Source organism: Ambystoma mexicanum, chromosome 6p (genome assembly GCF_040938575.1).
Source record: "Ambystoma mexicanum isolate Mex_15411 chromosome 6p, UKY_AmexF1_1, whole genome shotgun sequence".
In the NCBI taxonomy this organism is placed as follows: Eukaryota; Metazoa; Chordata; class Amphibia; order Caudata; family Ambystomatidae; genus Ambystoma; species Ambystoma mexicanum.
The window spans coordinates 583382752-583409357 of NC_090935.1; the positions used below are offsets into that span (position 1 = coordinate 583382752).

General features: G+C 48.2%; 1 protein-coding gene across 1 annotated transcript in view; it reads right to left on the bottom strand.

Moving 5' to 3' along the window:
- Positions 1-26606, bottom strand: part of JMY (junction mediating and regulatory protein, p53 cofactor) — a 1013065-nt gene that overhangs the window by 587379 nt on the left and 399080 nt on the right. The window contains exon 5 of the mRNA XM_069627416.1: positions 5002-5167. Within this exon, the coding sequence (XP_069483517.1) occupies positions 5002-5167 (166 nt within the window). The remainder of the gene's footprint in view (positions 1-5001; positions 5168-26606) is intronic.

A 26606-nucleotide genomic window follows, 5' to 3' on the forward strand; every position in this document is an offset into this window, starting at 1 on the left:
CACTCCCCAAAACCTTTATGACTTACTTGATCCAGGAGGGAAACAGAGAACAAACAATGTAGGCGGACACAGGGCAAGCTGGAAGGAAAGGAAGGCTGAAAAGAGGGCAGAGTTATGGACCCTAGTGAAGAGATGGAAGGAGTTGGGAGTAGCTTAGATATATTGGCCCAGAGAAGCAGCTGATTTAAGCAACAAGTGGGAGCAGAGGCAACCTGCACACAGGAAGGGAAGAGCTATAAAAAGCCAGCAACATCTGTTGTCAATGAAAGGGCTTTGGGTGAGGTTGGAGGAAGACTAAAAGACCACAGAGGAGTGTGCAGCAGGTGGATGATGGCTTGCTGGAGACATTTGGGGTGTTTGGAGAGATTGAAGTTAAGGAGTTAGGATTGAGAGTCACACCAAAGTATGTTATATGCTTGGGATGAATGAGAGTGTGAATGATATGATATGATATGGCATTTGTAACGCGCCTATACACAAGTGTTTCAAGGCGTGACGAGGCGGGGGGGGGAACAAGGGGAGACAGACAACAATCCTACTAGGCCACGTGTCATTCAGATCGAGCAAGTGCAAGGGTAGAGGGGACTGGGAAAAGTGCAAGGGGAGAGGGGGAAAAGTGCTGTACATGGTTAGTAGAATACAAGATAAATAATAGGGCCAGCTGGTGGCAAGTGCAAGGTAAGTGCCGGGAGAAGGGGCTGTAGGATACAGAGACAGTCCCGTAGTGCAGGTAGGCAGTGCAGGGAAGAGGGGCTGGGCCAAGAACCGAGATCGGTGAATGGCCCAGTAGCAGATTCAGTGCAGGTTCAGTGATCTTAGCAGGGGAGAGAGGGAGAGAAAGCGGAGGCAAAGAGGAAGGTTTTGAGGTCCTTCCGGAACCGGAGATGGTTCTCCTCAAGTTTCAGGGAGGCAGGAAGGCTGTTCCAGAAGGAAGCCCCTGCTGCGGAGAGATATCTAACCCCAGCTCGTTGCTTGGAGAAGCGGCTGACCCTGAGGTAGTTGGAGGTGGATTAGCGAAGAGCTCGAGAAGGAAGATATTTCGGAAGAGAGAGTTGAAGGTATTTTGGCCCAAGGCCCCAGAAGGCCTTGTGGACAATGCAGAGTGTTTTGAACTTAATCCTCGCAGCCACTGGGAGCCAGTGTAGTGATTTCAGTCCTGGAGAGATACGGTCCCTGGGCTTGAGGCCAAGGACAAGTCTCGCAGTACTGTTCTGGATGAGTTGCAAAGGGCGGAGAGTAGAGACAGGAAGATTTAGATAGAGGCTGTTACAGTAGTCCAGCTTCAAGAGAACCAGGGCTCTGGAGACAGTGAGCTTCTGGGGGAAGGAGAGGAAAGGAAGGATACCTCTGAGGAGGTGTAGCTGGTAGTGTGACTTCTTAGAGACGTCAGATATGTGAGGAGAGAAAGAGTGTGGAGTCGAAGATGACCCCAAGGTTTTTTGCTTTGCAGGTAGGCGCAGGAAGAGGGCCAAGGAGGCCGGCCAGAGAGCTGCAGGGAAGGAGGGAGTGGGTGTGCCGATAAGTAGAATCTCAGTCTTACTGGCATTAAGGCAGAGGTCGTTGGCGGCACATCATTCCTGGATAGCAGAGAGACAGTCAGAGATGAGGGAAGGGGAAGAGGAGGCCGAGGGTAACCTGAAAATGAGCTGGGTATCATCCGCGTAGCACTGAAAGTTGGGACAGAGAGCGGCGATGCGGTGAGCAAGAAGAGCCAGATACTGGTTGAACAGCCAGGGGGAGAGGTTAGATCCCTGGGGGACACCACAGGTAGAGAAAAAGATGTCAGATAGGAAGGAACCCAGTTGGACCTAGGAGGGTCGATTGGAGAGGAAGGAGGTCAGCCACGCCAGAGCCTGACCAGTGATACCCAGGTTATCACGGAGACGGTTGAGCAGGATGGTGTGGTTGACAGTGTCAAAGGCAGAAGAGAGGTCGAGCAAAATGAGAACACAAGGGGTGTTAGAGTCAAGGTTAGAGAGCAGGTCCTCACGGATGTTCAGGAGAGCAGTTTCCGTGCTTCTGGCAGCTCTGAAGCTTGACTGATGGTCATGAAGACTACCAACAGATTCAGCATGGAGATTAAGCTGGGAGATGGCTAGTTTCTCCAGGAGCTTGCCCAGGAAGGGAGTGATCGAGATTGGGCGATAGTTAGCTGGGCAGGAGGGGTCAGAAGAGGGTTTCTTAAGAAGGGGGTGCACAAGGGAGTGCTTGAGGGGGGATGGGAAGACTCCAGAGGCGAAGGAGTGATTGCAGAAGTCAGCCAGGGCAGGGGCCAGGGAGTCGATGTGGTCCTTGATAGTTTTGGAGGAACAGGGGTGGACTTGTTTTGAGAAATGGAGAGATGGAGAAATGGAGAGAAAGCAGGAGGGGATTGGGAGTGGAAGTGAGAGAGATGGCAAGCTTAAGGGAGGAGAGACATCAGGAGGGAGCAGGAGTAGGGAGAAGCGCAGAGGCAAGAGTATGAGAGAAGTGAGAGGCAGGAGAGTAGCGGCCACGGTAATGTGTGGAAAGAGATATCTGGAGGAAAGTGGGTAAGATCAGGAGGGAGAGTAGCGACAGGAAGGAGAAAGTGAAGACCAGGAGACGAAGTATGCAGAGAGAGAGGAGACATGCGAGCATGAGGGAAATATTGATAGATTGATCTATAGGAAGGATGCTTGGGTAATCAGACAACCCCACTATGTCACTTAGAAAGTCCCTGAGGGAGTTAGAGAAAGCTACGGCATTTAGGTTACTATATCGTAGGACTAGCTTAGATAGTAGAGGTCAACTGGCTACAGGTGGTAATCTGTACTGCCACCTAACCTGTTGGGAGGAGGGAGCCAGTGCTAGGGATGTGGGAGTTCCCTTTCAGGATGAGGGAAATGATACATGGACCATCCCTAGACCTGTATCCTGTAATAAAAGTGGAAAACCTATCCCTATCGTCACAGGACTTGCTGAGAAAAATGTCACACTCCTCCTTGCCTTAATCTCCCATATGGCATGTCCTGAAAGACCTGGCACGCCTCAAAACATGGTCTGTGGGTAAGCAGTACACACAAAAGGTTTGCATGTCCTGCTTTTTTTTTATCTTACCACTACTTTCATGGCACTTCCTATCAAACAGGAAAGGCATGATTGAGAAGGATTCAGGAAAACTGCCAAACAAGGCAAATGTCTGTCAAACAAGACAGAAGACCTCAAAAGACATTGATTGAAACAAAAAAGAAGAGAAAACACTAGACAAAAGTATTAGGGAAAATGTGAAAAGGCTATAAAGACAGTGGGCCTCATTTACGAGGTGTGACCGGCGGGTTGCCGTCGACCCGTAACACTGGATCTTCCGTCTGGTTTCCTGGTGCGACTTGGACATTATAAGTCCCAATGGAGCGGGAAGACAGGCGGTAGATCTGGAAAGTCCCCATTCCACAGTAATGGGGACTCGGAAGCACTGGCACCGTCTGTGACGGTGCTTCCATAGCAACTCTGCCTGCCGGGGCGGATGCGCCCAGCACGGTCAGACTTGCCAGGTGCAGCGGCCGCGGCAGGCAGACTTGTAGTGTGGCGGTCCAGAAAGAAGGGTGCCGGTAAGCTTATCAGCACCCTTGTTTCCAGATCGCCACACGTGGAATGAGGCCCAGTGTCTACTGTTCCTAGCATTACAGCAGAAAAAGTGAACTGAGGGCTAGCCTTCTTAAGTATACTATGACCCACTAATAATACATGGCCTGCTTTCCTTTTCTCCCTCCAGTGCTGTGTATGTAGATTAAAATAAAGAAGGTTAAAAAAAGAAAAATCTTGCAGTCTTCTGGTAGGAGAAAAGAAAGAGCAAACAAAACAAAGTTGAATTTAACAATTGGATTCCTTTTAATTAGCAAATACTAGTAAGCACTGTTTATATTATTAAAGTGTTTTCTGGGATCTCATACACGCGCAGAAATATTCTATTCCTTAATGGAGAACGTCGACAGTCTAGTTTGGTAAAGAGTTTAGTTTCAAAGAGAATTAGATCAGGAGCATGAAGTTATGTGGAAGTATTAACAACCATTAACATCACCAAAACAATCTTGAAAACTTTATTTTTTCATAATAAATATTTGAACTTTATTTTGTGTTAATAGTATTCTTCTCATACATAAAAATGTTCAAAGTGATTTTTCTGACTAGTAAGGTGCTGCATGCGTGCCACGCTGTGCTATAGAGCAGTGTCTTAACGACTTAGACATCAGTTTGATTGGAGAGGAACGTATCTCGTAACGGTAAATCATTTGATGATTATGAATGGGCAATCCTGCGGCCAATGGTTTCAATATGCCCAACAAAATTTTTCTTTTTGGCAGTGCCGCTTCAAAGGAAATCTTTTAGCATGCACTGGAAACCTCTGGAGTAGACAACCTGACATGGGAAACAAGTTGAAGGACTTTGGGATGGGGATTGGATTGGGGAGGGAGTCAACCTATCTCGCTAAACATAAAAAAAGGTGTGAAGTCGTCCTTGCATGCTAAAACTCTCTGCTAACATGACCTTCTCCTTCAACTTTAGGGCTTGAAGGCAGTGCATAACTTCACTGTGCATATTGAATAGATATGGCAAAACATAAAAGGCATTTTTCTTAAGCAAAGAAAACTATACAGTGAACATTAACAGCAAACAGCAGTCGGAGAATTGCAAAACGTCAATGCAACAGTGAGATAAAATAGCTTTTAAATACTAGGATCACTACTCCAATAAAGAGAGGAGATCTGGGTCTTTTAGTAAAGACACTCCAACTATGGCATTCACTGGCTATTTCTTTTTTTTATTTAGAAAACTGGTCAGAGTATCTATACTGCAGAACCATACAGGAGATGGTTACATGTTAAATGAAACTTAAAAATAACTAACATTTGGATTTCAATCATAAGGGGGGAATCCCTTGTGCCCCTCCAAAAAGTATGCATTTCACTGAATACAGCTCCAAACAATGTATATCTAATTTGTATCAGTAATTAAAATTGCCAAACAAAATGTCGTCTGCACCTGATATTTGTCTTTTGATGCTTTCAAGCTGTGCAGTCAGTAGCAGCTCTTCGCACTTGAGAATTTCAAACTGCACTTCATACAGCTGGAGCTGATGATCATAATAATCAGCTTCTAATCGATCCAAGAGGGACAGGGCGTCAGTCCCACCTTGCAAACTCTGCATCTGAAGGAGTGAAGGGAACAAAGAATAAGAATTTAACTGGTCTCCAGAACAATAACCAAAAGAAAAGTCCCAGAAATACCTGCATTGATTTTAAAGAGAGTATTTTACACTTTGGCATGTGCAGTATGTTCTAAAGTATCTCGTTTTAGCATGATAAGTCCCTTACCTGTAATGATCAGTCCCCAGGCCTTGTGGTGTATAATCACGAAGGAAGCAGGGGATCAAGCGGGGATTGGACAGCACAAGTATATGTGAAAGATTTACATTTTTTTTTAATAGAAGTAGAATTCAACCTCAAACTTAGAAATAATGCACTTAGTTTCTATATCTTGATCTCTGTAACCCATCCTTCCTTGCTTGCTTGCTTGCTTGCTTTTCCCTCCACCCGGGGTCTTGCGAGTTTAGGGTGGAGATTTCCGTAAATTTCTCTGGCAGTCCATACTTACAGAAATCAATTCTTCAGTTCCTTTCCCATCCGTGTCTAGCCCTGCCGGATACTTGACAGTTGAGCTTTGTCATACAAAGGGATGGCCAAACATACAAATTAAGGGCCTCATTTCGAGTCACTCCCAAAATCGGCGGTAAATCCGCAGTAGCGGATTTAGCCTTACCGCTGTGTGCAATAGAAGAATTTCTGCCAGAATACAATCTGACAGGCGCACACGCACACACCATTGGTGGTAACAGTAATTATGCCCAGCAGAGTTACCACCGATATTCCACCAAAAATCGGCAGAATTACCGTTATCGCCATGTCGGTCAGCAGAAATTCGGCATTGCTACATAAGGAAGCACTGCAGCAGCCATTTTGAAAAACACAATCCATTGAATATCTCGAGATAGGAGTCCCATCCAGACACCGAGGAAAGCCCAAACCTATCAGCAGGAAAGGCCAAAGGCAGGGGGCCCGATATGAGGCTGCGGAAGCCTAAATTCACAGAGCAGGAGCTCTCAGTGTTGGCAGAGCAAGTGGTCGCCCACTCTGAGGAGCTGTATGGGGCACAAAATAGGAAGACCAGCCAACAGCGCAAGAACAGGATATGGGCAGAAATCAAGGACAAGGTGATGGCCGCAGGCCACGTCCAACGTGAGGTGGATGACATGAAAAAGAGGTCGAATGACCTGAAAGGCCAGGGTCAGGAGACTCATCTCCATCCCCCGCCGGGAGACAGCTGCCACTGGAGGCGGGTCAGTGGAACCACTGCAACGGACAGAGTGGGAGGACATGGTCAGGGGCATCCTGCATATGGTCGGGATCGAGGGCATGGGCACGGCCGAGTTGGGAGCCACTAGACAAGCTGAATCTGGCGAGTACCACAGTGAAATATGCTCCCATACGTGGACAACCCAACTGGCATTCACTCCCCCCACACTGCAATGCAAGCAAGCAACGTGAACCCCAGCAAGCATAAACCATCGATGTGAGGCATCGGGCCACAAGGACATGATTCAGTGGGGACAGTACGCCCGTTACATGACACCCATCCACAGGCGACATAGCCACCATGCAACCATATGACATGCCCATGGATGCAAATCAGTTGATAGTTGTGTTGTACCCACTAGCCCCTCAACTGCAACACTACATGTAGAGACACATTGAGGAATACATGTCTGACAACATGGCCACCTGGCTCACACAACTAAATGCACGGCACCCACCTGACTGCACCACCAGAAACCTGTCACCTACAGTCCCAACGCACCTCTGGACAGGACACCCTGTAGCCCAACCCATCCTAGGGATGCACAACCGAAGCAAGTCGGCCAAAGCACACCTGGCCGGCCAGATGCAATGCATGCCGTGAACTCAGTGACCGACACATGATGCAAGCGCCCCTAGGAGGCACAACACACAGTGATGACATAGTACAAGTGACAGCAAATGTTCATTTGCCATGCACCTCAACACCAAATTGGTAATGCACATATCAATTTGGGCCAACAGGAACACAAGACACCCAGGAAACAACCGAGGAGGCTGGCCCCTCCACGACACCTGCAGCAACCACTGCCAGCAAACAGCCAGGCCAAGGCAGTTCAGGGAGTGGGGGTGTGCCACCCAAGAAGAAGCACCAACTCATTGACAGGCACACACCAGCCGGCCAGTTGGACACGGGCACAGGGCCACCACAGACCCCAATCCTGGAATCAGTGCCACCAGCAATGGGCCAAGACACCACCACAGCTGGTCCAACTATGGATGCACACGTGGGGCAGAGTGGGGACGACAGCCTGCAATCTGAGCAGGCCACTGCAGATGTGCAGTCTGAGCGTGCCCCCTCCATAATGCTCCCTTATCTACTGATCCTGATGAAGCAGAATTGCAATTGTAGATTTAAAGAAGGTGAAAACAAGCAGCTGGATGGCTTATCAATGAACGTGCATATGCTTTTAACAAATATATGACCGTACAATGCACCTGGGCATTTAATAATGCACGGATCTCTAATGACTGCCCCTCATCATTTTATTAGCACTACATTATTCAATTTCCAAAGGAGGGTCAGGATCCTCTATCCTGTGGATCTTTTGAACCCATGATGTTCATACATTCTGATCAACATTTTTGCAAAATTCCTTGCAACAAATATGGAAGGAATAATACTGGGTCAGGGGGGCAACGTGTTTGTCTTGGAAGAAAGACAACACAGAGCAACCCAGCTTTGAATTCTGGTGCTGTGCTTAGAGACAGGTCTCCGGTATTAATTGAGTTATGGAAAGATTAATTAATTTTATTTCATTCAGGGAAGACACTCAACAGACAATGTGAGACGTTTAATTAAACATAAAATGTGTTTTCAAAAAGATTACAAAATTATACATAATTGTGGATGTGCAAGGGAAAGAAGGTTTAATAGTGTCACAGCAGTAAATGATTCTGCATTCGCTGGTTTGATATTTTGTCTGAGTCCCACTTCCCCCAGATGCACAGTTCTAGGAACCCATATAGCAAAGACTTTCTGGTACAGGCCACTCGGTAATAGTGGGCATAGCAGCTCTTGCAGTGGCAACCAGCTTATCCATCACAGAGGTATTAAGCATATAATGTTGCTCTATACATGTTGATTTACATTTTGTGCCCGTAACAATTCATTTTAGTGCCATTATATATTTTACAGTTATACAGCAAAGCAGCAGATGTAGAATTAATTATGCCAAGTCTGAATTATTGCCACTTAGTGCCTCTTGGCAGAATCAATTACGTGAACACCTATTTAGCATACAGAACAAGTTACTTACCAGTGATAACGTTCTTTCGACTGGATGTTCCTCCCACGTATTCCTCATCTTACGATATCTTCGTTTCCAGCTTTAGCTGCTTTGGAAATATTTTCTCTCGGCAGAGGGCGCTATGTGTCGAGACCGTCGACTCGATGTCCCTCGAGGGCTTCCATTATGCTGACGTCGTCGAGTACATATGCCACGCGCAGCGCCCTTTGGCTTCAGTTCCGTTTCTTCGCCACCATATGCAGACTTGCCCGTCTTGATATGTGCCTCTTTACATTATCAGTCCTTAAAAGAGTGCAAAGTTCAAAGCTCGAAAATTCTACAGTGTGGTAGGTTGGGAAGGTGATGATGAAAGGAACATCCAGTTGAAAGAACGACCCAGGGTAAGTAACTTGTTCTTTGAATGGATTCTGTCCTACAACGTATTCCTCATCTTATGATAGACTCCCAAAGCAGTATTAGGTTCTTTTGGAGGAGGGAGTAAGAATTGAGAGTTGTTTGTTTGTCCAGAATGGAGCATAGAACTGCCTTCTCAAATCTTCCTGGATTGTTAGAAGTGTATAAACAGCAATGTTTAGTGAATGTGTGGAAGGTGGACCAGGTAGCTGCCTCACAGATGGCCTTTGTCGAAACTCCCCCATGAAGGGCCCTTAAACCTTATGGGGGTTCTTTCCCAGCTAGCCTGTAGCACTCCGAAATAGGCAGTATGATCCATCTGGATAGGGTCTGTTTGGGAACGGATAGACCTAGTTTGTGTCCAGTATATCCAATGAAAAGTTGGCATCCTTATTTATTTATTTATTTATTAAATTTATATAGCGCGCAGGCAGCCCAGGGGCATTGTGGCACTGTTACTTGCAAGGAAGACTTAGTTACAATGTGAGCAGGTTGTGCCTTGGGTTACAGTAAGGCAGTGACCTGTGATCAGATATATCACATAATACATCATACAATACAATTATGAGGGCTAGGCCATGTAATTGTTAGATGAACAGGGTCGTTTTCAGGGTTTTCCGAAAGGCGGTCAGTGAGGGTTCAGAGCGCAGGGAGCTAGGGAGGATGTTCCAGTGTACGGCAGCGAGGTACGGGAAACTGGAGCCCCCTGCTCTGGTCCTTTTTACCCTGGGTACTGAGAGCATGCTGGCATAGGGTGATCTAGTGGGTCTTGTGGAGGAGACCAGGTGGATCCTCTGCGAAAGGTACATTGGGGCGGCAAGATGGACACATTTGTGGGTGATGCTTAGAGCCTTGAATAGGATCCTCTCCTTTATGGGGAGCCAGTGGGAAGCTTTTCTGGCAGCGGTGATGTGCTCTCTCTTGGCAATGCCTTGTGCAGCGTGTAGGGCACTGTTCTGTATTACTTGGAGCTTCTCAAGATTTTTGTTGGAGGTCCCAAGGAAAAGAATATTGCAGTAATCAAGTCGCGAGCCGGTTATGGCCCTGGCTATGTTAGTGCAGGTGTCTTTTGACAGATAAGGTCTGATTGCGTTAAGGAGTTTTGCATGGTAAGCGGCCGAGGAGGCAATGGCGTTTACTTGTCTGGTCATGGATAGATTGGAGTCTAAGTAGACGCCTAGTGTTTTTACCGTGTCAAGTACTGGGATCGTGATTGAGTCAATGGTGAAATGGCTGAACTGAGCGTCAAGTTTCTTGATGGTGTCAGGGGAGCCTACGAGTAGGAGCTCAGTTTTGTCGGAGTTAAGGCAGAGGCCGTTGATAGCCATCCACATTTGAATTGTGTTGTAGATGTTGTTGAGGGTAGCAGAGTCCGTGTCATAGTCGCCTGTCAGAGTGAGAAGGATCTGTGTGTCGTCGGCGTAGTTAGTGTAAGAGATGCCCATGGCGTCAAGGATGAGGAAGAGGGGGCGGGTGAAGATGTTGTAGAGGGTGGGGGAGAGGCAGGAGCCTTGGGGCACCCCACATAGCATGATAGAGGGTGATGCAGTGGCTAGGTCAGAGAAGACCTGCATGGTCCTGCCTTGGAGGAAGGAGGTGATCCATGTAATGGCTTCTTGAGAGAAGTTGGCTGTGGAGGAGAGGTGGTGGCAGAGGATGTCGTGGTCTACAAGATCAAAAGCTGCCGACAGATCCAGGAGAAGGAGCAAGACAGGTTTGCCTTGGTCCCTTGCGTCGTCCATTTGTTTTTTTAGGTCGAGTAGGGCGGTCTCTGTCCCATGCCTAGGGCGAAAGCCGGATTGTCTCAGTCCAAGGAGGTTCTGTTCTTCGAGGAAGTGCTGGACCTGCAGGTAGGCTGCTTTGTCTAGAATCTTGAGGAGGAAAGGGACAGTGGTGATGGGGCGGTAGTTATTAGGGGAGGTGGGGTCAAGTGTGGGTTTCTTTATGAGGGGTCGGACCCATGCTTCCTTTAGGCAGGGGGGGACTCTCCCAGTGGTGAAGGAGGCGTTGACAAAGGCTGTTAGAAAAGGGGCCAAGGTGTCTGCGCAGTCTTTGATGATGGAGGCAGGACAGGGGTCGCCTTTGCAATTGGAGGGTTTTATGTTTTTCATAATGTTGATCATGTCGTTTTCTTGGACGGTTTTAAACAAGAAGGTGGGTGGGGCCTCAGTGGGTGATGGGGGCAGTGGTGGTGGGGAGGGTGTAGTGTGGGTGGAGAGTGTTAGTTTGGTGTTCAAGATTTTGGCTTGGAGAGAGCTGATCTTATTGCGCATGGCTGTTTGGATGTTGTCACACCATTCTTTGTCCTTAGTGAAGTTTTGGGGGGTGGGTGTGGGGTTCTCAAGTTCCCTGAAAATGGCGAACATTTCCTTGGTGTTCGACTTGGCCTCAGCAATTCTCTCTTCGAAGGATTTAGCTTTGGCATTAATGATGGCTTTCTTGTAATTAATTGCAAGGGATTTGAAGTTGAGTTTGTCTTTCTCATACCGTGATGTTTGCCAAAGAGCTAATGCTGCCCGTTTGTCGGAGCGTAGTTTTAGAAGGTCTTGGGTGAACCACGCATTAGCGTGTCTAGTGGGTTTGGTTTTCCGAAGTTTAAGTGGGGCGATGGTATTGATTGCTGCTGTGATGGCCGTATCATAATTTTTTGCCAGAGTTTCCGGGTCATTGGAGAATGGGGCTGTGAAGGCAGGTCCCTGTAAGAAGGGTAGGAGTCTTTCTTTGGTCAGTTGACGGGCACTCCTTGTAAGGGCAGGAGGCAAGGGAGGAGGGGGGTGGGATGTGGTTGTAGTGGTGGGGATGTTAAAGGTGATGGTGTGGTGGTCGGACCATGGGGTGGGGGTGTTGCCCGTGACTGTGATGGGGCAATTGTGGTGGGCGATCCAGTCTAGTGATCTGCCTAGGGCGTGTGTGGGGTTGTTGATGGTGTTGACGAATCCTAGGGTGGCTAGAGCTGTGTCAAGTGCTTTGGCTGTAGGGTCTTTGGCGTCATTCAGGCCAAGGTTGATGTCTCCAAGGAGAATGGCTTTGGATGACTTTTTGAGGTTGTCCGCCAGGAGGTGGGTGATGGAGGCCTGGAAGTCTCCTAGGGGGGCCTGGTGGTCGATAGATGAGGTGTAGGGTGATGGTGCATTGGTGCGAGATGGTGAGTTTTAATTGAAGGTAGTCGCTGTTATTGTTGATAGTTTTGTCAGCCCTTCTGATGGTGATTGAATCTTTGGCTATGAGTGCGACACCGCCTCCAGTGGTCATGCGATCTTGTCTCGTGATGGCATAGCCAGGTGGGAGAGCGAGGGATAGGGCGGGGCCTGAGGCTTCATGTAGCCAAGTTTCGGTGACCATTAGAAGATCTAGATCTAGGGTGGTAATAAGGTCGTGGATGTCTAGTGCATGCGCATTGATGGAGCGGGCGTTGATGAGGGCACATTTGAGGTGCGGTTCAGGGGGGACATTGATGGTCGGGGGTGGCCTATCCGAACCGGTGGGAGGCATGTTTCCTGGGGTCATAGACACAGATAAAGTGGCATTTGCATCATTAGGTAGCAAGGCAGTGGTAGAAGAATTGCAAATAGCGGTAATTTCATTCAAACCAGTGGGGGGCATGTTTTCTGGGGTCATAGACACAGATAAAGTGGCATTTGCATCATTAGGTAGCAAGGCAGTGGTAGAAGAATTGCAAATAGCGGTAATTTCATTCAAACCAGTGGGGTTTGAATGAAATATATATTTGGCTTATATATATAAATATATAATATTTTGGCTTGAAATATAAAAGCTTAGAGCTCTCCTCAGATCGAGTCTATGTAATCTTTCATATTCCTTGCCAGAATGAGGTAGAGGATAGAAGGCCAGAAGCACAATGTTCTGTGCTAAATGGTAATCTAACACAATCTTCAGTAGAAAAGAGTGTTTGACCTTAAGGACAACCTTATCCTTGTAAACAGAGGTTTACAGGATAATGCAAAAACAAAGAGGTGATGGCTGGAAGGTTTAGAATGAATCTTAACCTCTGGCATTGCTCTGGGCAGCCCTCCAGACCATCGTTCTTCGCCTGCCAAGCCATTCCAGAAGGGGAAAGACCATATGCAAATCAGGCTTGGTCCCACCCGAAAAGGGGCAGTCCAGCCCGAACTGCTAGGTCACATCCCATTTGTAAGTCATTTAAGAAATTGAATTATTAAGGGTATTTTGAAGTAGGATGCCTCTTCCGAGGTGCACTTGAATATGGAAAGCGCCGCTAGATAACCCTCGATTGTTCCAATCTGGAGCCCCAGATTTGCCAAAATGTAGTAGAAAACATAACACCTTGGGTATATCGCATTGAAAAGGGTCCACATAATGTTCCCTACACCAGTTGCAGAACTTGTTCCAATGGCAGCGGTATATGGATTTTGTTGCTGGCCTTCTGGCCAAAAGCAAAGTCTTAGTTACTTATCTGTAACTGTATTTCTCCAGCATTGGTATCTTTCATAGATTCAGATGCTTGAATATTACCCGTCATCAGACTGGGAATCCTCGGTGATAAAAATAATAATTAATTTTCTTTTTAGTATACACACATTGCTACCTAGCAGCACATTTACATAGCCCAGTATGGCCTATGAGCCATTCCATTGTGTAGTCCCTGCACCTCACTTTGCTCCTTTATAGCCCCCAACCAATGAGGTGGCAGGGCTTAAGCTCTGCCCCTGGCAGCCATCTTCAGATTTTGAACCGTAGATGTTACACTGTGATGTGTGCCAAGCATAGGAGCAGCCTCTCAGGGGAGGCGGGCCGGCGCATGTGAATCTATGAAAGATACCAATGCTGGAGAAGAACAAGTTACTTACCAACTGGTAACGTTCTTTCGATTGGATGTTCCTCCAACGTATTCCTCATCTTAGATGTATTCCATCCAGCTTTGCTGCTCTTCGGAAATTTTTTCGGCAGAGGGCGTCGTGCGTCGATGTCGTCGAGTCGACTGTCCCTCGAAGGCCCCCGTCGGGGGTGACGTCATTGGGTGTATAAGTAGCACGCGCGGCGCCCGTTGTCCTCAGTTCTGTTTTTCCCCCTTTTTTTGCCTGTGATCTTGTACTGTGTAGATTGTGCCGGCAGACAGGTATCAGCCTTGCAAGACTTGAGATGGCAATAACCTGGAAAAATCTACAGAGGGGTAGGTTGGGAGGGCGATGAGGAATACGTTTGAGGAACAACCAATCGGAAGAACGTTACCAGTTGGTAAGTAACTTGTTCTTCGAGTGGATTGTGTCCTCCAATGTATTCCTCTTCTTAGATAGACTCCTAAAGCAGTATTTTGTATGCTTTCTCTGGAGGAGGGGGTGAGATTTTTTCCCCACCAATGCTTTTAGATGGCGGAATAAAGCACTGCTTTTCCAAAAGTCAGCTCTCTAGACTGGGAAGTATCCAGGCTGAGAAGGTGTGAAGTGAAGACCAAATTGCTGCTTCGCAAATGGATCTTATTGGGACACCTCTTTGAAGGGCCGTGGAAGAGGCGATGCCTCTGGTGGAATGAGCCCTTAACCCTTCTGGTAGGTCTTTTTGTGCTAGTCAGTAGTATTCTGAAATGCAAAGTACGAATCAACGTGAAATTGTCTGTTTTGTTACCGATTGACCCAGTTTCCTTCCTGTGTAGCCTATAAACAACTGGTTGTCCATTCTAAGCTTAGAAAGTCTAGAGATGTAAAAGCTTAAAGCTCTTTTTGGATCCAGTCTGTGTAATCTTTCTTCCTCCTTAGAAGGATGCGGTGGAGGATAGAATGAGGGTAAAACAATTTTCTGACTTAAATGAAAATCAGATATTACTTTTGGTAAAAATGATGGTTTAACCCTCAATACAACTCTGTCCTTATGGAACACAGTATAGGGTGGCCCAGAAGACAGTGCCTGCAATTCGCTCACTCTTCTTGCTGATGTTAGAGCAACTAAAAAGACCGTTTTCCACGTTAGTAATATTAATGGACACGTGTGCATAGGCTCAAAAGGGGCACACATTAAGAATTTTAGGACTAAATTTAGATCCCAAATCGGTACTTGAAATGGGTGAGGAGGAAACTCATTAGTGAGACCTTTTAAGAATTGTGTTATCAAAGGAATTTTGAAGTAGGAGCATTCTTCCGATGAGCGCTTGAAAATGGAAAGCGCCGCAAGGTAACCTTTTATTGTTCCGATATTCAGACCTCTATGTGCTAGGGTCAGAAGGAAAGATAGTACTTCCGGAATTGAACATAGAAAAGGATCGACATTCTTTTCCCTGCACCAGTGGCAAAACTTTTTCCAACGGCAACGGTATAGAGACTTTGTTGCTGGCCTTCTTGCCGAAAGCAACACCTCCATAACATCATCTGGAAGGTTCCAATCCCTGTATCTCAGCCTTTCAGATACCAAGCATGAAGGTTGAGTGTTCTGACCTCTGGGTGGAGAACCTGACCTTACATTTGAGAGAGAAGGTTCTCTCTCTGAGGAAGACGTACTGGAGGACAGATGGACATATCTACAAGGTCCGGATACCACGTCCTCCTGGCCCAATCCGGGGCAATTAGGATCATGCGGTTCCCGAAGCGTCTCAGCCTCCTGATGACCTGAGGAATGACGGGAATCGGAGGGAACGCGTACAATAGTGGGAAATTCCACTCCACCACGAACGCGTCCCCCAGGGCTCCTCTCGGGGGAAATTCCCTTGAGCAATACCTTTCGCATTTTCGGTTGGTACTGGTTGCGAATAGGTCTACCTGGGGGGTTACCCAAAGGGCGAAGATCTCTTGAATGACTTCCTGAGCCAGTTCCCATTCGTGTGACACCGTGCTCTGCCTGCTCAGAGCATCTGCCGTCATATTCTCTTCCCCGGCTAGATGAATTGCTGTTAAAGAGATTCCTTCCTGAATCGCCCAATACCAGAGCTGCATTGCCTCTCTGCACAGGGGTAGTGACCCCACACCTCTTTTGTTTAGGTAGTGCATGGCCACTGTGTTGTCCGTCATTATCAGGACACTCTTTCCCCTGACAGATGGCAGGAAGGCCTTCAGTGCTAGTCTGATGTAATTTGGACTCCGATGAAGACCAACGACCGTTGATTGTCAAATCGTTGGCATGAGCTCCCCACCCCAGAAGTGAGGCATCCGTCACTACTGTGATCTCCGGCCATGGTTGCCAAAAAGGTTCTCCTTTTAGGATGTTCTCTGTACAGGTCCACCATAGAAGGTCTTGTCTGGCCTTGTTCGGAATCTGAAGAAGATCCATCATTTGACCCGAGAACTGGGACCACAGTCTTTAGAGCCCATTGAAGGGATCTCATCCTCAAGCGTGCCTCTGGCACCAGGAAGATGCAGGATGCCATGAGGCCGAGCAACCTTAAAAAATCGTAAGCCTGGAGATTTTGGGCATTTTGCAATTTGGAAACCATCTGAAGAATGTTTTGAGCCCTCGTCTTGGGAGGCGAGCTCTTCCCCAAGGATGTGTCTAGTACAGCTCCTATGTACTGAAGCTGTTGGGAAGGTGTCATCTGTGACTTCTTGAAATTGAGGGAGAAGCCCAGTTTGTGGAGGAAGTGGCAGGTGACTTTCAGATGATCCAGAGCTTGTTCGGCAGAACGCGCTCTGATCAACCAATCGTCCAGGTAGGGGTAGACATGAATCCCCCCTCTTCTAAGGTGCGCTGCCACCACTACCATTAACTTGGTGAAGACCCTCGGGGCAGAGATCAACCCGAATGGCAGGACTCGAAACTGATAGTGTGAGTCGCCAACTATGAACCTCAGGTATTTTCTGTGTTTGAGATGAATCGGCACATGAAAATAAGCATCCTGGAGGTCCAATGACACCAACCAGTCCTGAAGTTGAAGGGCCTGAAGGATCTGAGAGAGAGTTACCATCTTGAACTTGTCCTTCTGAGGAACTTGTTCAAGTTTCTTAAGTCCAAGATGGGTCTCAGTCCTCTGTCCTTTTTGGGGATCAAAAAATACGGGGAGTACTATCCCTTGGCTCGCCATTCTTGCAGATGCAGTGACAGCCTGCCTCCTACAGGTGTTTTCTGGTGCAAGTCCTCAAAGTGGTTTCGGGGCGGATGTTGCAGCCACTGCTGGCAGAGAGGCTGCAGCTGGAGCTGGTTTAGCACGTTTTCCTCGTCCACCGCGAGTGGCCTTTCTTTGGCCCCTTTGACTGGCCATTCCTCTCGCCATTCCATATGAGGTGTAATAACAATAGGATCGTCTCCTCCATGATTGCCCTTGTGCACGAAAAGGCTGAGGTTGCCTAATAGCAGCTCCTAAAAATGTTGCCGCTGCTTTTGAGGTCTGCAACCTCTCAAGGCCCTCATCAGCCTTGTTGCCAAAAAGGTGAGACCCGTCAAAAGGCATGTTCAGAAGACAGTTCTGTACATCCGGTGCAAAACCCGATTTCCGTAACCACGCAAACCTACGCATTACCATGCTAGTGCCCATGGACCTGCTTACACTATCCGCAGTGTCCAACCCAGATTGAAGGGATTCCTGCATGACTTCCTTTCCATCTCCAACGATGGCTAGGAAACCTTGCCTTTCTTCCCCTTCTGGTATGTGCTCCTCCGCCATTGCGATGCAATCCCACAGAGTGTAAGAAAATTTTGCCAAGGCACATGTGGAGTTTGCAGATTTTAATGCCATGCTCCCGGCTAAAAATACCTTCCATGCCCAACCATCCACACGCTTATCGTCCCTGTCTGGAGGGATAGACGGGTACGCAAGTTTGTTGGAAGCTGTGGCTTCCTGCATGACCAGACTCTCGTGAGTTAGATGTTTTGACAGATAGCTGGGGTCGCTACTGGCTGGGCGGTATTTTGATGCGAGGGACTTATTTACCAGAGGAATAGAATCCGGAGTTTGCCAATTCTTGGCCACCTTGTTTTGTAAGGCTACATGAAAAGCTAGTATTGGGTCTTCAGTGGGACCATGGTCCAATATATCTGTTAAATCGTCTTGGACGAATGGGGCTGGTGGTCTAGACCATCCCAAGTAATCTACCACCTTGGTCATTAACTGACGGTGAGATGGACTGGCATGCTCTCCTGGATCTGGTCTACCAAAGTCATTCTCAGGAGAAGTGTCAATGCCACTTGCATTATGTAAAGACTACACCAAATCCCTCAGTCTGCTTTCCTCTGAGATCAAGCATTCGGGGACATTTGGGGTGCCATATTCCAATCCAAAAGGTACATTTTCCTCATCGGATCGCTCCGGTTCCTCAAAAATAGAGGTTAAGGATTTGAAAAACTCCTTCCTAGGGAGAGGCTTGAAAACCTTCTCTGGGAGAGGAGGTGGAAGAGGTGTAGTAACAGACTCTGAAGAAATTACATGTTTTGTAACTTTCTCCTTCTCCGGTTTCCCTGGCTTGGCTGGAGTCTTTGGCACTGAGGGTTTCGACGTCGATAAAGGCGTCGACGACATAGTGGTCGTCGACAGGGTCTGCTTCGAGGGCGTCGAGGCAGTCTTTGACGATTTTCCCTTCGAGGTGTGATAGGTCTCGGACGGCGTCGGTGACCTCGAGCGGTCGATTCGACTCGAGCGTTTATCGCTCGGCGTCCTGGAAGGTTCCCTATCCTTCCTTTTACGATCACCCGGGCTCGAGGGCACGCAAGTGTCGGAGCGATGACGCTCCCGGCCGGCTTCCGAAGAAGGCGCGGACCGAGGCTTCGCCTTCTCAAACACCTCCATCATTTTGACCCTGAATGCTTCCCACTCTTCGAAAGACGAATGTTTCGTGGAGCATTTCATCTTTTTCTGAGACTCGTCTGATGATGAGGTGGAAGGAGACCTGTGGCGTCGTTTCTTCGATTTTTTTGACGAAGACGACTAGCGATTAGAATCGCTTCGGGATTTAGATTGATGCCTTTTGCGTCAGGGAGATTTCTTCTCATGGGGTCTCGACTCGACGCTAGAGGCTTTTCGATCCTTCGGACCTACCTGTAGCTTTCCTCTCCTTTCTCGCAAGGCCTTCCCTGTCATCCCTGACACTTCGAACAGGCCTCCATGTCGTGGCCTTCTCCGAGGCACCACAAACACTCGCGGTGCGGGTCCGTGATCGACATTTTTGAGCCGCACGACTTGCATTTCTTGAAACCCAATCTCGGGATCGTGGTCGGCGTCGATGACGAGGACATATTTCTTATTATATTATATTTCTTCACAGAACCCGAGGCGCGCCGAATGTCCGAAGCAACGTAACTGTGGAAAAACGGAACTGAGGACAACGGGTGTCGCGCGTGCTACTTATACACCCGATGACGTCACCCTCGACCGAGGCCTTCGAGGGACCATCGACTCGACGCCATCGACGCACGGCCCCCTATGCCGAAAAAATTTCCGAAGAGCAGCAAAGCTGGATGGAATACATCTAAGATGAGGAATACGTTGGAAGACACAATCCACTCGAAATACAGTTAGAGGTAAGTAACAGACTTCTCCTCATAGATTCAGATGCTTGAATAGAATACCAAGCAGTTAAACATGCCACTATCATTCTATCTATGCATAAATACAGAAGAAATAACATATTTCTAATCAACCTTTACCATGCAGCAACACAACGGTTTCATACCTCGGGAAAGGTGGGAAAGGAGGCTGGTCCTACCTTATGCAAAGAGATGGCGGAGCACTGCTGGTCCAACTGCAGTTTCTTTGTTGGTGTCTTCAGCCAGGCAGTAGTGTTTCGCGAAGGTGTGCAGAGTGCTCCACGTGGCGGCTCTGCATATGTCCTTCAAGGCTACCGCTGCGTGGAATGCTGTTGATGCCGCCCTTCCTCTGGTGGAATGTGCAGATGGCTGTCTAATTAGAGGGTCGCCTCTCATCTGATGGCAGTGGGTGATGCAAGACGATACCCAACGTGCCAGACTTTGTTTAGAGATATGTTGACCTTTGGTACGGCCAGAGAAGGCAATGAACAGTGGGTTTGAGGAGCGGAACTCCTTGGTTCTCTGTAAATAAAACTTAAATACTCTAGAAACGTCTAGAGAATGTAATGTTCTTTCCGCTTCAGAAGCGTGATTCTGGAAAAAGGTTGGTAAAACAATGCGCTCAGTGAGTGTCATCTCCGAAAGCACCTTGGGAAGGAATTTAGGATGTGGCCTTAAGATGACATGGTCCTTCTGGAACCAAGTAACCGGAGGCTCAGAAGACAAAGCTTGTAACTCACTGATTCTTCTGGCTGATGTGATGGCTATCAGAAAAGCTGTTTTTCAGGACAAGAATTTCACTTCGCATCTGTGTATGTGTTCGAAGGGAGGTTGCACGAGGGCTGTCAAGACGGTGTTGAGGCTCCAGTTCGGAACTGGTGAAGGCGTAGGAGGATAAATAAGTACGCATCAGCCCTTTCAGGAAGACTTTAACCGCCGGTAAAGAAAGCAAGGATTGCATCTCCGGGGTTGTCGTGTACGCCGTTATGGCTGACAGATGGACCTTGATGGAGGGCAATGATAGTCCCGATTTAGCTAGGTACAACAACTAGGGCAGAACCTGATCAACCGAGACCGTGAGAGGATCAATTGCAGAGTTCTCGCACCATTTGGAGAAACGGGTCCATTTTCTGGTGTAGGTAACTTGTGTCGAAGGGGCGGTCGTGGCCCTGATGATATCCCAGCATTCTGATGGTAGCTTCAGGTTCATCAGTTTGCGCTGCTCAGGAACCATGCCTTGAGAGATAGGCTCCTCGGGCCATGGTGGAAGACCTTGTGGTTCTGTTGTGTCAACAGATATTGATGCAGCTTGAGGCGAATCGAGGGCCGACGGGATAGATGCTTCAGCATCAAGTACCAGACTTGCCACGCCCAATCCGGTGCGATTAAGATCATAGAACAATCCTGTTCCTTCACCCTGCGAAGTACACTCGCCATGAGGGGAATGGGAGGAAAGGCAGAGAGGAACTTCCCCGTCCAATTCACTGAGAACGCGTCTCCCAGTGATTGGTACTCTGGGTATCTCGAGGCAAACCTCTTGCACTTTTTGTTGTTCCTGGTGGCAAAAAGGTCGATATGCGGGTCGCCCCATAAGGCAAAAATCTGTTGGGTATCCTTTTCGGCCAGTTCCCACTCGTGGGACGACGTATATTCCCCGCTTAGTCTGTCCGCTAGGACATTGTCCACTCCCGGAAGATGCTCTGCCTTGATTTGCACTCCGTGGTGTAAGGCCCATACCCATAATTTTTGGTTTTCCTGTGATAGGACTTCTGATCTCGTGCCTCCCTGCTTATTTGTGTAGTGCATGGAGGTTGTGTTGTCTGTCTGGACTGTAAGCACTTAGCCAGCTTTCACTGGTAGGAAGGCTTTCAATGCCAACCTTATGGGTCTGAGCTCTGACACATTGATGTGAATTTGGGACTCTTGCGTCGACCAAGTGCCCTTACTAGAAATTGCATTTCAACAGCTACATTCCCTGCACATAATACCAAACAGCACATTGCAGCAGAAGAACAAGTTACTTCTTACCTTGTAACGTTCTTTCGACGGGATGTTCCTCCGACGTATTCCTCATCTTAAATATATATCCTTCCAGCTCTGCTGGCCTCGGAAAATTTTTTCCCAAGAGGGCGCTGCGCGTCGACGTCCCTCGAGTCGATGACCCTCGACAGCCGCCGTATCGACGCTCGACGTCATCCTGCCTATAAAGGCCGCGCGCAGCGTCCGTTGCTCAGTTCCGTTTTGTAGCCCACAGTATTACTGTTTGGACTAGACTAATCACCCTGAAGGAGCGTAAGCTGCAACAACAAGGGAAGTAAAACTGCGGGATGGATGGGAGGGTCGATAAGGAATACGTCGGAGGAACATCCCGTCGAAAGAACGTTACAAGGTAAGAAGTAACTTGTTCTTCGAAGGGATTGTGTCCTCCGACGTATTCCTCATCTTAGATAGGCTCCCATAGCAGTATTCTATATTCGGAGGAGGGAGTACTGACTTCACGCTGTCTTCTATTGGTGAATAGAATGTAGTACAGCCCTTCCAAACCTAGTCTCTTGACTAGAGGAGGAATCCAGATTGTAAAAACGTGTAAAGGTATGGACAGACTACCATGTAGCGGCCGCACATATGTCTTTAATCGGCACGCCTCTTTTGAGGGCCGATGAAGCTGCAATACCTCTGGTCGAATGAGCCCTAAGGTTTTGAGGGGGCTCTTTCCCTGCCAGTTTATAACATTCCAGAATGGCTAGAATGATCCATCTGGAAATGGTCTGCTTAGTTATTGGTAATCCCAGCTTGTGACCTGCGTAGCCTACAAACAGCTGGTCTGCCTGTCTTATCCTGGCTAGTCTACTAATGTAAAAACTTAGAACCCTCCTAGGGTCTAGTCTGTGTAACCTCTCTTCCTCTTTCCCCGGGTGAGGAGGAGGATAGAAAGATGGTAGGATAATCTTCTGAGAGATATGGAATTCAGAGACTACTTTTGGGAGGAAATTAGGCTTCACTTGTAGGACAACTTTGTCTTTGTGAAAGATTGTATGAGGAGCTTGTAATTCGCTCACCCTTCTAGCAGATGTAAGTGCTATTAATAAAACAGTTTTAAGGGTAAGAAATCTTAACGAACAAGAATGGAGTGGTTCGAAAGGTGTCCCCATCAGGAAAGTTAATACTAAGTTTAAATCCCATAGGGGAACTTGGAATGGTCTTGGGGGATAAACATTGGTTAACCCCTTTAGAAACTGTATTACCAAGGGTAATTTGAAATAGGATGGTTCCTCCGCAGTACGCTTAAAGATAGATAGTGCTGCGAGATAGCCCTTAATTGTGCCAACTTGAAGGCCTGAATTTGCCAAATATAGTAGGAAGGACAAAACCATTGGTGTACCACATGAAAATGGGTCGATATTCTGTTCTCTACACCAGCTGCAAAATCTGTTCCAACGGCAGCGGTATAAAGACTTTGTTGCTGGCCTCCTTGCCGAAAGCAACACCTCCATATCATCATCAGGGAGGTCCCAATCCTTGTACCTCATCCGTTCAGAAGCCAAGCGTGAAGGTTGAGGGTTTTGATGTCTGGATGGAGAACCTGACCTCCCTTCTGTGAGAGTAGGTTCTCTCTGAGAGGAAGTCGAAATGGAGGGCAGATGGACAAGTCTAGAAGGTCCGGGTACCACGTTCTCCTGGCCCAATCCGGGGCAATTAGGATCATGGTTCGTCGGAATCTTCTCAACCTCCTGATCATTTGAGGAATGACAGGGACCGGTGGGAACGCGTACAGAAGCGGAAACTCCCAGTCCACTATGAACGCGTCTCCCAGAGCTCCTCTCGGAGGAAATTCCCTTGAGCAGAACAGGTCGCATTTCCTGTTTAGGCTGGTGGCGAACAGATCTACCTGAGGGGTTCCCCAAAGGGCGAAGATCTCGTGAAGGACTTCCTGAGCTAGTTCCCACTCGTGGGAGACTGTGCTCTGCCTGCTCAGAGCGTCCGCTGTCAAGTTCTTCTCTCCGGCTAGGTGAACTGCCGATAGAGAGATTCCTTCTTGGATTGCCCAAAACCAGAGCTGCATCGCCTCTCTGCACAGGGGTAGTGATCCTACGCCTCCTCTTTTGTTGAGGTAATGCATGGCCACCGTGTTGTCCGTCATTATCAGGACGTTCTTCCCTTGTACAACTGGCAGGAAAGCCTTTAACGCAAGTTTGATGGCTCTCAGCTCTAACAGGTTGATGTGTAGTCTGGACTCCGATGGAGACCAACGACCGCTGATGGTCAAGTCGTTGGCGTGGGCTCCCCACCCCGTGAGTGAGGCATCCGTGACTACTGTTATCTCCGGCCAGGGTTGCCAAAACTGTTCTCCTTTCAGAATGTTCTCCTGACAGGCCCACCACTGAAGGTCTTGAGCCACCCTGCCGGGAACCTGAAGAAGATCTGTCATTCTCCCTGAGAATTGAGACCACTGAGTCCTCAGTGTCCACTGGAGGGATCTCATTCTCAGACGAGCCTCTGGCACAAGGAAAATGCAGGACGCCATGAGGCCTAGCAACCTCAAAAAGTCGAAAGCTGGGAGACGTTGGGCAAGTTGGAACTTGGTAACCATCTGTAGAATATCTTGAGCCCTCACCTCTGGTGGCGAGGCTTTTCCCAGGGAAGTATCCAGGATCGCTCCTATGAACTGGAGTCTCTGCGATGGTATCATTTGAGACTTCTTTAAATTGAGGGAGAAGCCCAGTTTGTGAAGGGAGTAGCATACGTGATTTAGCTGGATCTGAGCTTGCTCCGGAGAGACAGCCCTGATTAGCCAATCGTCCAGGTAGGGGTAGACGTGAATCCCTTCCCTCCTTAGACTTGCCGCCACTACCGACATTAACTTGGTGAAGACCCTCGGGGCGGAGGTCAGCCCAAAAGGCAGTACTCGAAATTGATAGTGAGAGTTGCCAATTGTGAACTTCAGGTATTTCCTGTGTTTGAGATGGATAGGCACATGGAAATAAGCGTCCTGAAGGTCCAGAGATACCAACCAGTCCTGAAACTGAAGGGCCTGGAGGATCTGAGAAAGAGTGACCATCTTGAATTTGTCTTTCCTGAGGAATTTGTTCAATTCTCGCAAGTCCAAGATGGATCTCAGTCCTCCGTCTTTCTTTGGAATGAGAAAGTAAGGGGAGTACCAGCCCTTGTTCCTCTCCGCTACAGGTACCGGTTCTATGGCACCTTTCTCTAGCAGGTCTATAATTTCCTGCAAGAGGAGCGGATCTGGAGCTTTCTGAGAGCTGATCCCCGGTGGATGACTCTGAGGTATACGTAGGAAAGGTAGGCAGTAACCTTGGGCAACTGTTTCCAATGCCCAAGCATCTGACGTGATAGCCTGCCATTCCGTCAGATGTTGAGTCAACCTGCCTCCTACAGGTGTCCTGTGAGGGAAGTCCCCAGAGTGGTTTTGGGGCGGCTGATGTAGATGCCGATGGTAAAGAGGCACCTGCTGTTGCTGCGGCTTTAGAATATCTACCCCGTCCACCTCGGGTAGTTCTCCTTTGACCCCTTTGAGCCGGTCGTCCTCTACCTCTTCCGAATGAGGAGTAGAAGCGAAAGGACTTGCCCCTCGCAGAGGTTCCTGTGGGACGAAACGGAGTCTGATGGATTGCAGCTCCTAGGGATTTTGCTGCTGCTTTTGAAGTTTGCAGTTTCTCTAAACTGTCATCCGCCTTCTTCCCGAACAAAGAAGAGCCATCAAATGGCATGTTCAAGAGCCTGGCTTGCACATCTGGGGCAAAACCCGACTTTCTCAACCAAGCGAACCGCCTGGTTGATGTACTTGCCGCCATTGCTCTGCTGATACTGTCAGCCGAATCAATGCCCGTCTGGAGGGATTCGCACATAGCGTCTTTACCGTCCTGTATAATATGCAGGAACGCATCCCTTTCTTCTCCCTCCGGGATGCAGTCAGCCGCTGTAGAAGCACACTCCCAAAGTGTATGGCTGAACCTAGCAAGGGTGCAAGTAGCATTAACAGACTTTAACGCCATGCTACATGCTGAAAAGACTTTCTTAGCCATAGCATCATATTTTTTATCGTCCCTGTCCTGTGGGACAGTAGGATAAGCCGTCTTGACGTCGGTAGAGGATGCTGCTTGTACCACCAGACTTTCTGGGGATGGATGTTTGGATAAGAACTCTGGGTCTGTGGAAGATACCCTGTACTTTGCAGACAGTTTTTTATTTACTGCTGGTATTACATCTGGGGTTTCCCAGTTTGTCATGATCTTTCTCTGAAGAGCTTTATGAAAAGGCACCACTGGATCCTCTTGTGGGCCTTTGTCAAGAATATCTGTGAGGTCATCTTGCTGGAAAGATTGTGAAGGTGTAGACCACCCCATGAACTCTGTAATTCTGGCCATTAAGGCTCTGTAGGGGGTTTCAGCATGCTCCCCCGGTTCTGGTTTAGCAAAATCCACCTCAGGGGAAGTGTCTAAACCACTTGCCTCATGTAAAGAATCATGAAGATCCTTTAATCTGCGCTCTTCAGAGGAAAATTCTTCTCTAACTGGGGTTACAGGTCCCTGTAACTCATCTTGTTCTGACAAATCACCCTCTTCTAAAATTGAGGATATAGTTCTCAATTGTTCTGAACTAATAAAGGGAGTAAATCCCATTTCCAAGGCAGAGGGTGCTGAACTTGTCATTATTGGCCTCGAAAGCGTCGATGTCGTCGACGCCGAAGGCTTTGAGCGTGGCGTCGAAAACAGAGGTGGAGGCCTCGAGGACCTCGACAGAATTGGAATTTTACTCGACAATATCGACGCCATCGACGTCGAGGGCCTGGTAATCGTCACTGGATGTGTGGTCGTGACTTTTCTCGGCGTCGACGCCGGTGTCGAGGCCGGCGTCGAGTCGACAGACCTGTGTGTCGAAGGTCCCTTCGACAACGGCGTCGAAGACCTCGACGTCGACGGAACCTTCGTCGACGGCGTCGACGGAACCTTCGAGGAAGGTTTGGAGGTCATAGTCCTACTCGAGGGTTCGAGACGCGCTCGAGAGGTTTCTTTCACCGGGTACTGCGACTCGCGGCGTTTTTGACCTTTGGGTCTTTCGACCAGAGCATCGCTCTCGGCAGTCTTCGAGGGGGTCGAGGCCGCTTTCTCGAAGACGCTCATCATGTTTTTTCTGAATTCCTCCCATTCAGCCCGGGAACTATGTTTCGTGGGGCAAGGGATTCTTTTTGGCGAAACAGAGGAAGAGGAAGACGGAGAAGGAGATCTTCGACGTTTCCTCTTCGAGTGTTTCGATCTCGAGGAGTGATGAGACCCACTCCGAGATCTGGAGCGTGAATGGTGACGAGGAGACGAATGTCTCGACTTCGTCGAAGAAGAAGAAGCTTTAAAAGTCTTACCTTTCTCCAGCTTCC